Genomic DNA, 14,530 nt, shown 5'->3' with positions numbered 1-14,530 from the left:
TTAGCAATTTATCGAGCGCATTTTTCGCATTATCAGTAACCGTTCTGTTTTAGCGATTTATCGAGCGGTTTTCTCAAATTTTAGTGCAGTTCAACCAAAAAAACACAAAAAAAAAGCGCAACCTTGTAATATCAATAACTAATTCATCTTAGCTTTAAATCAAGTGACACAAATTTAGTTGGTTTCCTTGTAACATGATCTATGTGATAAAAGTATTTCTACTCATAAAAAAGTTAACTATTTTCTATGAGAAAATGTATTAGCTAAACCAAGTTGAATGCATAGTTTACTCTTTGCTAATCCAAAAATCATTAAAGTTTACACTTTGCTAATCCAAAAATCATTTAACCAATTTTTTAGTCCGCTAACATGATCCTATGTCTTTTAAAAATACATGAACTTATGAAATAGTTATTGTTACATGCAGGATTATGTAAATGTGTTGTAACTAGATTAATTCATAACTAATCCATCACACCTTCAAAATTAGTGAAACTACTTTTATTAGTTTACTTATGCCAGAATGTGGCAGGAACTGACGCTGAGCGCGGCGGGGGCAGTTGGAGGTGACAGGCCACGCACGCTCTTTAAATGCGGCCTTGGGCCTTTGACAGGCTGACACCTCATCGGTGGGCCCCTCGGGGGCCACTGCCAGGGGGCTCCCTGGGTCGTCGGGGTACCGAGTGCTCGGGGGTTGCTGTTCGCCTCCCCGAGCACTCTCTCCCGAGAATGCCCTTTCTTGTCGTCAGGGTACCGAGTGCTCGGAGATACTGTTCACCTCCCCGAGCACTCTCTCCCGAGCACCCTTGTATGGATCCTCGGGGAACCGAGTACTCGGGGGCTGCTGCGCGCAGCCCCGAGCACTCTCTCCCGGAACTTCCTTCGGTGGGTCCTCGGGATACTTGGGTGCCCAGGGGGCCACCGCTAGCGATCCCGGGCACGTTTCTCTCGGTACTTAGCTTTCCTGGTCGTCGGAGGACTTGGGTGCTCGGAGATCACCGTACACCTTCTCGAGCACTTTCTTCCTGGCACTTAGATTTCGTGGATCATCGGGGAACTGGGGTACTTCGGGGGCCACCGACTGTGGCCCCGAGCGCCCTCTCCCGGGACTCGATCTTTTTTACCTTGCGGGAGAGACTCCGCGGGATGGCGCCATGTGGCGGATTGCTGGCCTGGCCTCGGGATTCGGGGACCCCCGATTCCTGATACACCGACAAATCCATAGCAGACCAGCCAGGCAGAAGAGTCTTCAGCGCAGCGGAGCGAAACGACGATGCAACCCAATGCCACAGACAACTCGGGTGCGGACGTGACCTTAGACTTCTTCTCTTTGACTTCATCTGGGTTGAGGCTGATCTCCAACTCAACAATCTGAAAGCAACAAGACTGAGTACGGAAGGTAATCAACAAGTCCTATACTACTTCAAGGGATTGATAGATGCATAATGAATATTTGAAGGATAAGACTTTACGGCATAGTTTTAAGCATAAAGCAGGTTTTATGCAAATATCCAGTTATATTCTCCATTGTTAACTTTTGAAATAAATGTAACAAGGCTTTTGAAAACAACTACATGCATCTTCTGTTGGTACTGAGTATCACCTCAAGTCCCCAACGTATTAGAAGGTGACCTGATAGTAAAGCTATCGAAATAGTTTTAAAACCAAAATCAGGGCAATAAGTTATATCTGGGGGTTTTCGGTCCTAGAAGGGGCTATACCTCACTCTACAGTCCCTTTTATCACATCTGGTACATCTAGTCTACGCACTCACTCATTAAACTCACACACACGGAGTCTATTTAAGCGTGACCATGCCTTCACATGTCCATGACCGTGGACACGGCTATTCGAATAGATTTACACTCTGCAGAGGTTGTACAGCTTTACCCATACGATATGCTCAGCCTCCAACCGTAGCTAGCGGAGGAGCGAATCATACCGAGACTCTCCAAACACCTTTCCTGTCGGGCTTTTCCACGAGACACGCCAAGTTCCAGAGCTGCATGTTCCGAAGGCTAGCCTCCCTTTTTAAGCCTAAGTCGGTCCCTGAACCTTCAAACAGCGGGACAGATAGACCCTTGGCTGCTCGTTGTTCTCAGCCTCCTAGAATGATGGCAAACTCAGTCCAGTGAAGGAAAAGTCAAGTCCTGCCCATACAGGATGCATGGTTGCACGAGGTGGCTAAGCATGATGGCACAAGACTCGGTCCTTAAGCGGCTGGGCTAGGCATCTTCATGGGCAATGAATACTATCATGTAACTCAAGCCCCCAAGAGCATCCTTCCTGGAGGACTACTCTACCTGCCCGTGCCAAAACGGTTTTCACCCATTTTTACACATCACCTTCCATGTCCCACATAACATCAAGGATTTCCTGACCATCACGGAACTCACAACCATCAAGGAATCATGGTATATGAGTTATCATTGATAACAGTAAACTTGTCTCCGAAGAGAAGTATTTTTAAAAGCGACGTCTCCGAGGAGACGTATTCTATCCTAAGCATGCTAGATATCAAGACGTCATCTATTGTTAATATATTTAACAACAGGTATTCCTAGGGTGATATGTATTCTGAATGATGACATGTATGGCATGACAGTGTTGGTAGGATTAACTACTACAAGTAGTTCGAAAGGAAACGTGATATATAGCATATGCGATAATAAGTCCAGTTTTAGTCGATCAGGTATATTATTTGAAAACATAGGTTCAATATGATCAAGAAAATAGGACTGGCCTTCCTGAAGGGTCATTTCACGATTGGTCTTGTCGCTTGAGTTTCCCGGGGTTCTTCTTCATCGTTGGATCTTGCCTTCAGTTCCTTTCTCGCATTCATGCTTAGAACCATGACTTTGAGCCTATGCAGATTAACGACAAAAAGCGCACAACGACTAAGCAAATAAACACCAGAATAAAACCAAGAAATACCAAAGCGAAAGAAGAACGACCGAGGGAAAACGACAAAAGCTAAACCTAGCGGAAGACGATCGGTAACTCTAAGGAACACGAAGCTAATACATAAAGAATAACGGGATCATCTAGCGAAGCTAGACTAGGCTATTAACCTAGTTGTTTTATCAACTTAATAGAAAACCTGAACAGATCACGATTAACTAGGTAAACATTTATTAGAGTAATTACCGGAAGGAGACAACTAGAGATTCTATGTGTAGGTGAGTGCACGTGTACTAACATGAATGTATGTGTAATACTTATGTCTATATGTATACGAGCAAGTATACATATATGCATAAGTATAACTCTAGACGATTATATGTGCATAAGTGTGGAGATTAATTATTCTAATCTATAGCACTAAATACGGTTATTTAGCGATTAATCTTAATTACTTACTGATGTTTAATTGCCACACTACTTAAGTTATATTCTATTACTATCATAAAAGTATACATGCAATTAATTAATTAGATTAATCTATCCTTTGAATCTAATTAATTAATTATTAAAAGGGTATTCAATTAATTAACTATTAACGTGTAAATTATTCTATCATATTATATTAATATGTATTTATTTATTTAACAGCTACACTAGTTAACCTATTACATTAATTATAACTAAGATTTAATCTACAAACTATCACTGAAATATCAATTTATTCTTAAACATTTAATTGAAACAACATTTAGTTATTCTTTTTAAGAAGAGGAATTAACCTACTTAAGCTAGGTTATCATAAGTGACTAATCTACGATTACAACCTAAACATCATTATCGAATTATTTAACTTCAACTTCATCTATTAAAAAACGAGATCTAAATCTAGATTAAACGCCACAATACAAATAATTACCAAACAAGAAAATTAAACGAACTCCAAAATTTACAAGATTTGGCATGGAGGTAGATTATGATTTTAGAGGAATATTGGCTAAAGAATCGCCGAAATCGGAGTTGAAACGGATGAATTACGGACATCAGAAGATTTGCGAAAAAAGGAAAATCCTGGAATTTAGAAAATGCTACTGTTCTATAGACTTGGTCTACGGGATTCGTGAACCGGAGGGAGAATGTGAGGGGAGTTCATGGTGCACCAAATTTTGGTGGACCGAGCCCATGGTTTTTGTGGACCGGTGGGGCTTCGTGATGGCAGTCCATGGTGGTCCGGATTTGTGGACACGCTGGACCGACCCGTGGGCCCACATGACAGAGAGGTGGGGGGCTACGGATAAGGCTGGCCGGCTCGTTGGCCCGTGCGGCGCAGAGAAGAGGGGGAGAGGCCGGAGAGAAGGGAGATGGGACAGCCGGGCAGGGTGGCTGGCGAGCGATCGGTGGGGAGAAAAGGGGTGACCAGCTGGGGAGCAGGAGGAGACGGCCGGCCGGAGGGAGAGGTGGTGCCGGAGATGGGAGAGAGAGCGCGGCGCACCAGTGAGAGAGGAGGTGCCGGAGTTCAGGTAGGGGCAAAGACCGGCGGCACGGTGGCGTTTGCAGCAGGGCGGTCGGGCTTCTTGGCCAGGCGCAACAGAGAGAGAAGGCCGAAGATAGAGGGCTCGCCGGCGGGATGGTGGCCGGCCGACATGGGGAGCTCGACGGCGGGACGGCCAGAGGGGCAACCGGGGAGATGAGAGAGGGAGGCTCACCGGGGTGGCGTGCGGGTGGAGCTAGGGGAGATAGAACCAGCGGTGACGCCGGAAGGGAGGGGATGACTGGCAGCGGCGGAGCAACGAGATGGCGCGCCGCGCGTGGCTCGGCTGGCGATAGCACAGCGCGCAGAGGAGCGCGCGGCTCGGAGGACGCACACGGGCCTGTGGCTGCACGATGAACGCCGCGCGAGCGCGCACAGCAGCGGCGCTGGGAGCAGGGCTCGGCCGGCGACAGCACGGCGTGCAGAGGAGCGCGCGGCTCGGAGGACGCACACGGGCCTGTGGCTGCACGGTGAACGCCGCGCGAGCGCGCACAGCAGCGGCGCTGGGAGCAGGGCGTGGCAATGCGCGCAGGACGGCGGCGCGTCAGCTTGTGGCCAGGACGCGGGAGGATGCACCAGCGCGGTGCAGGAGGTGGCCGGGCGGTGCAACACAGTGGAGCATGCTGGGACGGCAACGCTTTGTGCACAACTTGAGGAAGATGGCCGGAGGGAGCAAGGGTGCTCACCGTGATGGATGGTGTGGATGGTGACGACCAAGAGTGGCACGGTGGAGGCTCGGCGGAGGAGAGTGTGGCACGATGCCATGTGTGTTTGTGATGTTGTGCTTGTGCATTTGGTGGATGAGGGAGGGTTGCTTGCTGGTGGGTGTATGTATGCAGCCATGCAGGTGTGGATGGGGGAACCTTGCAGATGAAGCTTGAGGAGGGCAATTGGCCAATTTGGTTTTGCCTGCTCGGGTGTGAAGATCAGAGGAGAGGAGGATGGGCAGGAGAGAGCAGGGCATGGGGATGGGCTTGCGGTGGCCGGTCTGATCTTTGCAGGGAGAGAGAGAGGAAGGAGCTGGAAAGAGTGGTGGCCGGTATGGGTGCTGGAGAGAAGGAGAGATGAGAGAGAAAGAGAGATATGAGAGATATCTGCATGAATATTGATTCAAATTGGAATGGAATGATTCAATTTGAATGCAATTGAATCGAATGGATTTGTGATAATTCAATTGGATGTATTTGAATGTGTGATGATTCGATGAATGTAGGTGGGTTCAAAATGAATTTATAGCAATTCAATTTGAATAGCTCGAATTGAATCGGATTGGTATGAATTGACAAGATATTGCAACGAAAATGGATCGGAGTAAATCAAAATGAGATTCAATTGACATGATTTTGGAATGAGGATTTAAATATGAATTTGGCTTGGAGATATTTGGGATTAAATTCAAATAGGAGTATTTGAATTTAAGATTGATCAAAAAGAATATTTGAAGTTGGATTCGAAATTGAGTTTGGCATTATTCAAATAATGGTATTTGAATTAGGAATAATATTTGAACTGGAAGCATCGGGATTTGGATTAGGAAATTGCCAAGAAGAACTAAAATAGATTCAAATCACCACACAAAAAACCATAAGAACAACTAAACCAACAATGAATATGATCCATTTATTGTAACAATTTATTTAGAAATTAACTTGGTGCTTTCTGGAATACTTAGCTCAAAATAATATATTTGAATATATACATATAAGTATATATACATCAAATATATACTTCCTTGATTTTATATTAATTTAATAATTAAAAAAAGTTTTAATTTAGAGTAAATTTTGCTATATTGTTATATGTTAAAATTGAAGGTGTTACAGGCAGTAGGTAGACGAGGGAGACAGAGGAGACGGTTGTGCTGAGGGAAGCAACACGAGGGAGGTGGAGCCTGAGGACTAGATCCGGGTCGGGTGGATCGCGATTGAGAGAGAGGACCAAATTGGAGTTTGACGATGAGAAGCTACGCGATTTGGAGTACCCAACCGAGCAGCCAAGATGATGCGGGGCGAGCTCAACGTATCCGACAACCATGAACTGTTGCGGGCGTAATCCGACGGTTGGCTTCAAATGTGACCGCGTTTATATATATACACAAACACAGCCGCAGAAAGTGGTACTGCTCGCAGTAAAAATTACCACCCACTACCAGCGCACTGGATCTTGTCGCAGCCGCAGAAAGATATCCATTTTGTACTCCTGTTCCTGCCACATGCCCATTCCAGAAGAAAGGTTCTCCATAAGTTACTGATGCAAAGATTCCTTATTAGGCAAGTTTATCTTAATTGTGCCATCAATTTTCTTTGCCACCACTTTGGTAAATCAGGTAATTATTTTCTGGTAAATTTAGAAACCCTCTGCCATAGGCTATTTTTAACCGAACATGGAGCTCTTCTTGCAAAACTGTTCATCATGCCCTCCTAAGAAAACTGCAAGAAACAAAACAGAGTCCAAACACCGGAGGAATGTAACAGACATTTTATTGGCCAACTTGTAAGATTTCCTGGGTTCGTTATACACAATTACTTTACAGAGAACATTTTACACCCCTAAAATTTTCTTAAGGTACAACACTGCAATAAAACGACTACATTAAAAAAACACATGGCAATGGAGAAACAACAAGCCAGCCAAACAGCGCAATCTCTTCTTTTTTTTCCTTTTTCAACCGTCTCCTTTGCTCAGCTGCAAAGGTTCGGTATGCAGGCTCCGTCCAGGTTGGTCTGCTCCTTCCAGATCCGGCCGGTTACCCTCAGCTTCAGCTCCTTCCTGTCACCTCCGGAGAAGAACAGCGCCATGTTCCTCTGGATAATGAGGCCATCATGGCTGTCCCGGACCTTGCGGTGGCTGTCACGGATGCTTCTGGGAGTGCCTTCCCATACCATTTTCCTCCCGTTACCGCCAACCTCAAGGCTATATGTATAGTTCCTTGCTTCGTTCTCATCCCCCATGAAACGGAGGAAAGCCATGTAAACCGGTGCCATTCCAAGCTGGAAGGCCTCAAAGTGCAGGCAGAAGTACTGCCCAAAACAATGAAATACCTGCCCCAAAAGAAACATCAAACCAACCAGATTATTTTGCAATTTAGAACAAATATTTTGCATTTTAACCAAGGATCATAAGAAGAGCAAGAGAAAATAGACATCTGAGATGGAACTATAGGGAGCTAGTTTAAGACTTACTGTTAGCATCCAGGTGGCGTTTTCAACCTCTCGCGGATTAGATTTCACATATCTATGGTTGAATGTGCAGCCACTGTGCATGTCAACTTTGTGATCATCCCTCAAATGTGCAACGAGGAAAGGAATATCACCAACCACAGCACATTCAGAGCCAGCATAGGGGCAGTTATATGGCCTGAAGCTGCACTGTGCTTCATGCTTTATCTTGCTGTAGTATGGGAATATCTCGGGGCAACCTAAAGAGCAGTACTTACAGGGAAGCTCAAGTGACTCCGCTACTTTTTCCAATGCCAAGCATCTGATATCACCAAGCTCTTGTCTGCATGTCGGACACCGGTTGTGCACCCTGGCCTTGCATGTCGAACATAATGTATGCCCATTTTGGCACTGTAAAAAAACAAATCAATGTCAACAATCAAATTACAAAAACATGCTACTGAATTATTATAGTTGATGAATGATCTCTTTAGCACCACAAAACAAATAGATATCAATAATCAAACGTCTGTTACTGTATTATATATACTTCTAGTACTAGAAAAAAACTGAAAGTTTCTTCTGAACTAAGCTGGTTCCACAATTCAAAGACAAGTTACATAATTAAAATCAATATTCTAAAAGGTGGCTGCCTAGGAGGGCACATAATCACCACCCACCCTGCCCAGGCGGCAATTATGCGATACGCACCACCCCGCTTCCCTCCCAGCTCATTGGCACTCAGCCTAACAAGAATAACTATGCACTGTTCATTTGTCCTTACTGCTTGTGAATGTATCCATTAAAGAACATTACGGTAATAGCACATACAGGGAACTGGTTCTAGACAAATTTTCACGGCAGAGAAAAAAAATTGAAAAGCCAAAAATCAATAACGGGCAGGTCAACATTTATTGGATTCGAACAATGCTGGTAGGTGTGCAGGTGGGAGGTCTCCCCCCATGGTGGCAACCTGATGCCATGGTGAATGGTCAATGGGGTGCGAGTTGTAGTGCTGGGGGACGATGTGCGCAAGGAGGGGAGGATACAAATAGATGGGGAGGTTGAAAGACAACTTTGTTCTTGATTCTCAAAGCAATTAACCTTATCTCCTTATCTTTTATATAGATTTAGGCTCCTACAAACTCTAAAAGCAAACCAAACTAATATCTGAAGGCAACTGGTTAAGTAAATGATAAAGGAATAAGTCAATTTCTATTTCTAACCCCCCCCCCCCCCCCAAAAAAAAAAAAATCTTGCCTGAGTTCGAAAATCAACCCCTTATTTTCAAACCAGGTATTTGAAACCCTTGAACTCTCAAACCGTGCAAAATAACCCCCTTGCCCTAGACCACTGTGGTTTTGGCTGGCTTGCCTGTGTTGATGTGGCGTCCCAATCAGCAAGATAACAAGCTTGAAAATCATGACATGACTGTTATATTTTTCAGGAAAGGCCAAATCTCCCGCTTCCCCATCCAATCTACCATCTTTCAAGCATGATAGACATATTTCTCAATGGTCCACATAAATATTCAGATTTGTTGCTGATGATTAGGATGCATGTCAACAATAGTGTTGCCTACTAGGATGCCACATCAGCCAAAACCATGGTTGTTTTGGGGCAAGGGGGTATTTTGAATGTTTTTAAGAGTTCAAGGGTGTTGAATGTCCGATTTTAGAGTTCAAGGGGGGTAAAATGGAACTATCCCAATACTGAATATCTAAAACTGCTTTGCGCAGCCTGAAGTCAGCTGGTTATTCCATCCATGTGAATTGAGCTAATCTGATTAGTACTTCTAATATAGACATTTTATAGCATGCCTAACAATACGAGTTCATTTTCAGGCTCCTGGAAACTAGAACAATTGTAGCCAGCTTACAGAAGTAGAGGTCTCATCGAGGCTAAGAGTCTATGTAAACTACAAATAAGTCCATGTTGACAGATATAATAGACATATTTCTCAAATACAAGTATCAATTCAAATATGTCCCACCATGATTATCCACCATGTTCTGTGCAGGCAACCACCAACCCATACTACATAAGTAATGCTTGATTTTTGTTTATCGAAAAATTCTGCCACTAAGTGTGCAGTTAATTGTGGTTGACACTGCAATCAGCAGCCTGGATTGCAGAATTCAATCGATAAAACAAATACGCACCTGGGTGCAGTGCATATGCACCCCTTATCCTACACTATTGCCAATATATTCGGATGTGCGATATAGCATTTGACATTTGAATTTCAAATGACGACATAGGCCCTGTTTGGCACAGCTAAAACGTATGAGCTTTTGCTGAAAAGCGGCTTTTGTTGAAAGTTGCTTATGGCTTATGCCAAAAGCCGTTGGCTTTTATGAGAAATTTTTAAGTTCTCATCACACCGCTCTCAGCCAGCTTATCAGCTTTTAGTTCATTTCATCAGAAACCAGCTTTTCAGCTTTTCAAAAGCTAGCAATGAGTTGTGCCAACCAAGGCCATAGCAATAAGCCAGCCTGTTTGTTTCAGCTTATAGCTTTTGAGAAGCAAGAAGCTAGCAATAAGTTGTGCCAACCAAGGCCATAGTGTAACACACATATGTATGCACTATGAATGGTGTAGGCAAATGGCCCATGTGGCATGCGCATCTACATACACAAAATCGATGTCGTTTCATGCCTTTAAAGCACTAAAATTCGAAAGTTTGCCTACATATTAGTTTTACCATGGTAAAGTGCCATGTACATGCATCCATAGGACACAAAACAATAGATTGACTAAATGCGCATGCTTCACATATATACTCTCACCTTCCAAGGTGGACGTTATGAATATAAAACCACTCTGAAAAGTGGCACCTCGTATACAAGCATAGATACAAAGGAATTTCCTATATTAAGCTCCCTAATGTCCTAACAAAGCTGCTATGCATGAATTATATATTAGATAATCAATCTAATGGACTGACCCAACAGCTAAGAACCATAAGTCAACAGTATGTGCTCAGCCACACAGCAATGCAGGGCCATCCAGCACAAGCAGACAACCACAAACATCATATACCCAATCTATTTATCCCCTACCTTACTCACTCCAGTCACAAATAAATGACATTTTGGGTTGTGTGCGGTCAAAGTATCTAAACTTTGACCATCAATACACCTTTACATATTGAGATTGAACAATTCAATGATATGAGTATATTTGTCTCGAATAGTAATTTCATAATATTATAGGTTCACTATACTTCATAAGTATATTACAATTGAAACTAATGGGGAAAAGGTTTGTTTTGGAGACTGTGTCGATGTCCAAAACGTAAATCATTTGTGATTGGAGGGACTACATGCTAGTACCACACATATTAAAACAATAGTTATTCCAAACTATACCGATACGAGACAGCTATTGAGGTCGAAACATAATTATGTATTGATGCTAATTTGAAGTTAGCAAAATAACAGAGTTATAATTGTATACTGCATGGGTGATATCTAGCTTCTACTATTTCTTGTTTTGCATATTCTTCTACAGACCCTGAAAAGTTAAGCCAGTGCGTGGGAGCTGCAGCTCTTCATTCATTCATGTTGCCAAGGAGAGTAAAGATCGAATGGATAAAAGAAGGAAACAGATCAAGCTGCTTTCAACTAATATGTTTTGTAAGCTGTCTCATTTAAGAAGATAAATCCGGTGCCTAATATACAAAATCGTGGATAATCAGTTTCAGTCTCAGAAAATTTACATAATGAAGCAACTTCTCTCCCTCCATTTCTCTAAGCTGTTATTTCTTGATTACTAGATCCACTGGGGCGAGTAGAAATAATGGTTTAGGGGCTAGAAACTTACAATATCCAGTTCATCCAAAATAAATAGCAGATCAGCTAACCAATCAAGTATATACTAAATAGAATTGAGACTGAGCACAGAAACAAATAAACTTGCTAAATAAACTCAACAGCAGGGTCATCCAAAACCACATTGAGAGAATCAAGCATGCTAAATAGATAACCATGCCATTTCTATTTTAAGAGACAAGTATACTGCTGTTCTCTTCCAATCCCTGTTCTGCTCCATCAAAACGAACCCTCTATGTTTTCAAAATTCTGGAGCCAATCAATGACAATAGAAACATCAAATCCAACTAGTTCTGCAGTACAACATTTCCATGCTAGGCTACAAAATTGCCAATGTCTCACATAAGCATCTCAATAGGCACTGAGTAACTACGAGCATCAACTATTATGAATACCACGAAACTAACAAATAAGCAAGTCGACACCAAATCATTAAGCTTGGTAAAGCAACGAACGCAATAAATTATCCCTGGAAAAATCAAAATAAACCCTCTGATGGGGAGAGACTCCACACGCTATTTTTTTTCGGAAGGACGACACCAAAGATACTGATATTATTATAGAAGAAGAGAGTTGACCTAGTTTATGAGGGAAACTGGGTCCGAAAACCTTAACAACTGCATAGTTGATTTAGGACTAACTGATGAAAGACCCAACGACTTGAGCGCCTCGACAACAAAAGACAAACACCACAACATACCGGTAACAACAGACGCGGAGTCAGATGATGCAGCGGGACACAACATTAACGTTGGCCTCAGCAAGACAGCAACAGGCCAGCTTCACCGGCAGTAACAGCACACCACAAGCAACAGGTCGACGACAAGAGGGCGGCAACGGCAACAGGCCACAGGGCATTGATGGCCAACAGCAGAGGACAGCATCACCAGCAGTGAGCACAGAGCGGAACAACATTGATGGCCTTCACAACAGCAAGCATCAACATGGCAGACTGGTGGCGAGGACTCGTCGAGGGGCACAACAGGCGCTTCGCGCACGGTGGGGCTTCCACATCGGCGGCCACGGACAGGCCCCCAAGGGGTCGCCGTCAACCCGACCCGCCCCCTGACAGAGGAGAACCGCGCGTGGCGCCAGATCTGCGCAGAGCCGGCTGCCGGCGCACAAAACCACCGTGGAACCGAGACACCACACGCGGGGGCACGCGAGGAACACGTGGATCCGGGGGTGCCACGCGCGGGAAACACAAATCTGAGGTCTCCGACCCGGCCAGGCGGCGCCGCAGCTCATCCCCGCGTGTAGGGCGGAGCACCGCGAGTAAGAACTAGCCGCACGCCCACAGGACCGAGCACAGCTGAACAAGGTGCACCGCCGAGCCACACCCAGCACCGCACGGCCTAGCCCGGTGCAGATCCGAGCCACCAAGCACTGGAATAGCTGGGAGACCAGCGGCCGGGCAGATCCGGCTGCTGCCTACCAGGAAACCGGCCGCTCGTGCCCAGGGGGAGAAGCCGACCACCGGCGCACCAGACCAAACCACCAAGGAGCAGGGGGAGCAGATCTAGCCACCTGGACGCCCACGAGCGGAAGAGGGAGACAAACCCCGGCCGTCGCCACCTGAGACAGAACGGGGAGACGAGGAGGGCGCGGAAAGGAAAACGACCCCGACGGAGGCCGCTTGGACCACCGCCAGCCGGCAGTGGCGGCGGCGGCCACGCCAGGCCGCCCGACGGGGAGGTTAGACGGGCAGGACTTCGTCGCCACCGAGTCGCTCAGACGAGCGACGCGGGTGCCCCCTCAGTGTATTACTCCACACGCTATCACATCCCAATTCAGATCCAAAGCGAATGCACGATTCATTTCAAATCTAACACAACAGAAACGAAATCGTCGCAGAAGCTAACAAATAGCCCCAATTCGCAGATGATTTTACGGCTCATGAATCGAAGCGAACCTAATTCACACTCCCAATCCCAAAAACCAAAAGTTGGAAAATTCCCAATTCAAACGACAGATAATCCGCCGACAAGAATGCGTCGATTTAATTCGATACCTGAAAAAGCCCGCACAAAGATCCCACCTTAAATTCCAAAATCTGCACCGACCGAATGTCATCCCAGGTCTAAATCCGCACGCAAACCAAACCCATCACAAATCGAAGCGCGTCCGAACCGAAATGGAGAACCGGGAGCGAGGCGACGGCGGAGGCACTCACCTGGTGGATGGGCGGGAACATGGAATTGGTGCAGACGGGGCACTCGAGCAGCTCGTGGACGCTGGTCGCCGGCCATCCGCCTGCGGCGCCCGCCCCGGGCCCCGCTCCCACCGCCCCCGCAGCACCGGGCCCGACCCCGGCATTCACCTTCGGGAACGCGCGGGCCACGCTGGCCCCGCCGGCGCCAGCGGCGAGGTGGGTGGGGTGGAGCGGGAGGCCGAGGTGGTGGTGGTGGTGGTGGTGGCTGTCAACGTCGTCGACGTCCATGGAGGCGTCGGGAAGGGAGAGGCACTCCACGCTGTCCACGTCCATGGAGGCCCGCCGCGCCGTGCCGCGGTTGCGCTGGGATTCGGGGTCCGCGCGGCCGCGGTGGGTTGGGTCCGCGTTAGGGTCGGGTTGGGGTTGGCTGGGGGAGGGAGACGAGGACGCGGTGGCCGCGGGCGCTCTGCCTCGCTCACCTCAGCTCGCGTCACGCCGTTTGTTTGGTTGGTTGGCACCACGGTTGAAGTTACCGAACCAAGCGGCGGTAACCGAAAATACGAGATAACCGTAATTATCGATTAAAAATTTAAAAAAATTAGAGAAAATTTATTTAGAAAAATTTGAAATTTGAAAAAAAAATCGCGATTTTAGCCGTTCGGTAACCGCTCGGTTTTGGTCGGTTACCGAGCGGTTTTGGTCGGTCACCGAGCGATTTTCTTGCATTTTTGAATTGGTCGGTTACCGAGCGATTTGGGTCGATAACCGGCTAACCGCTCAGTTTTCTCGATTTATTGAGCGGTTTTATCGAATTTCAGCGTAGTTCAACAAAAACCCAAAAAAGGGCTCAACCTTGTAAAATCAATAACTAATTCATCTGAGCTTCAAATCAAGTGAAACAAATTTTATTGGTTTCTTTGTAACATGATCTACATGATAAAAGTATTTATAATCA

The 14,530-nt window shown here is 45.8% G+C and overlaps 1 protein-coding gene across 1 annotated transcript; it reads right to left on the bottom strand.

Moving 5' to 3' along the window:
* Positions 1-6,895: 6,895 nt before the first annotated feature.
* On the bottom strand, positions 6,896-14,079 carry LOC133928654 (E3 ubiquitin-protein ligase SINAT5-like). Its single transcript, XM_062375079.1, has 3 exons — positions 13,597-14,079; positions 7,615-8,001; positions 6,896-7,473 (listed from the first exon to the last, which is right to left on the bottom strand). Exons 1-3 carry the CDS (start codon positions 13,906-13,908, stop codon positions 7,114-7,116), a joined length of 1,059 nt encoding a protein of 352 aa, XP_062231063.1. The 5' UTR covers positions 13,909-14,079; the 3' UTR covers positions 6,896-7,113.
* Between the last annotated feature and the right edge of the window lie 451 nt (positions 14,080-14,530).

This window comes from Phragmites australis, chromosome 9 (genome assembly GCF_958298935.1).
Source record: "Phragmites australis chromosome 9, lpPhrAust1.1, whole genome shotgun sequence".
Lineage (NCBI taxonomy): Eukaryota > Viridiplantae > Streptophyta > Magnoliopsida > Poales > Poaceae > Phragmites > Phragmites australis.
Note: the sequence above shows the minus strand (reverse complement) of the source record. Positions and strands in the feature narration are given on the sequence as shown.

Bases quoted from the DNA above. Each gene is read 5' to 3' on its own strand.
- LOC133928654 (XM_062375079.1), bottom strand. From the start codon at position 13,908: ATGGACGTGGACAGCGTGGAGTGCCTCTCCCTTCCCGACGCCTCCATG. The intron at 8,002-13,596 runs GTGAGTGCCTCC...GTTTTTTTACAG, and splicing joins TGTTCCCGCCCATCCACCAG to TGCCAAAATGGGCATACATT. The intron at 7,474-7,614 runs GTAAGTCTTAAA...CTTTTGGGGCAG, and splicing joins ACGCCACCTGGATGCTAACA to GTATTTCATTGTTTTGGGCA.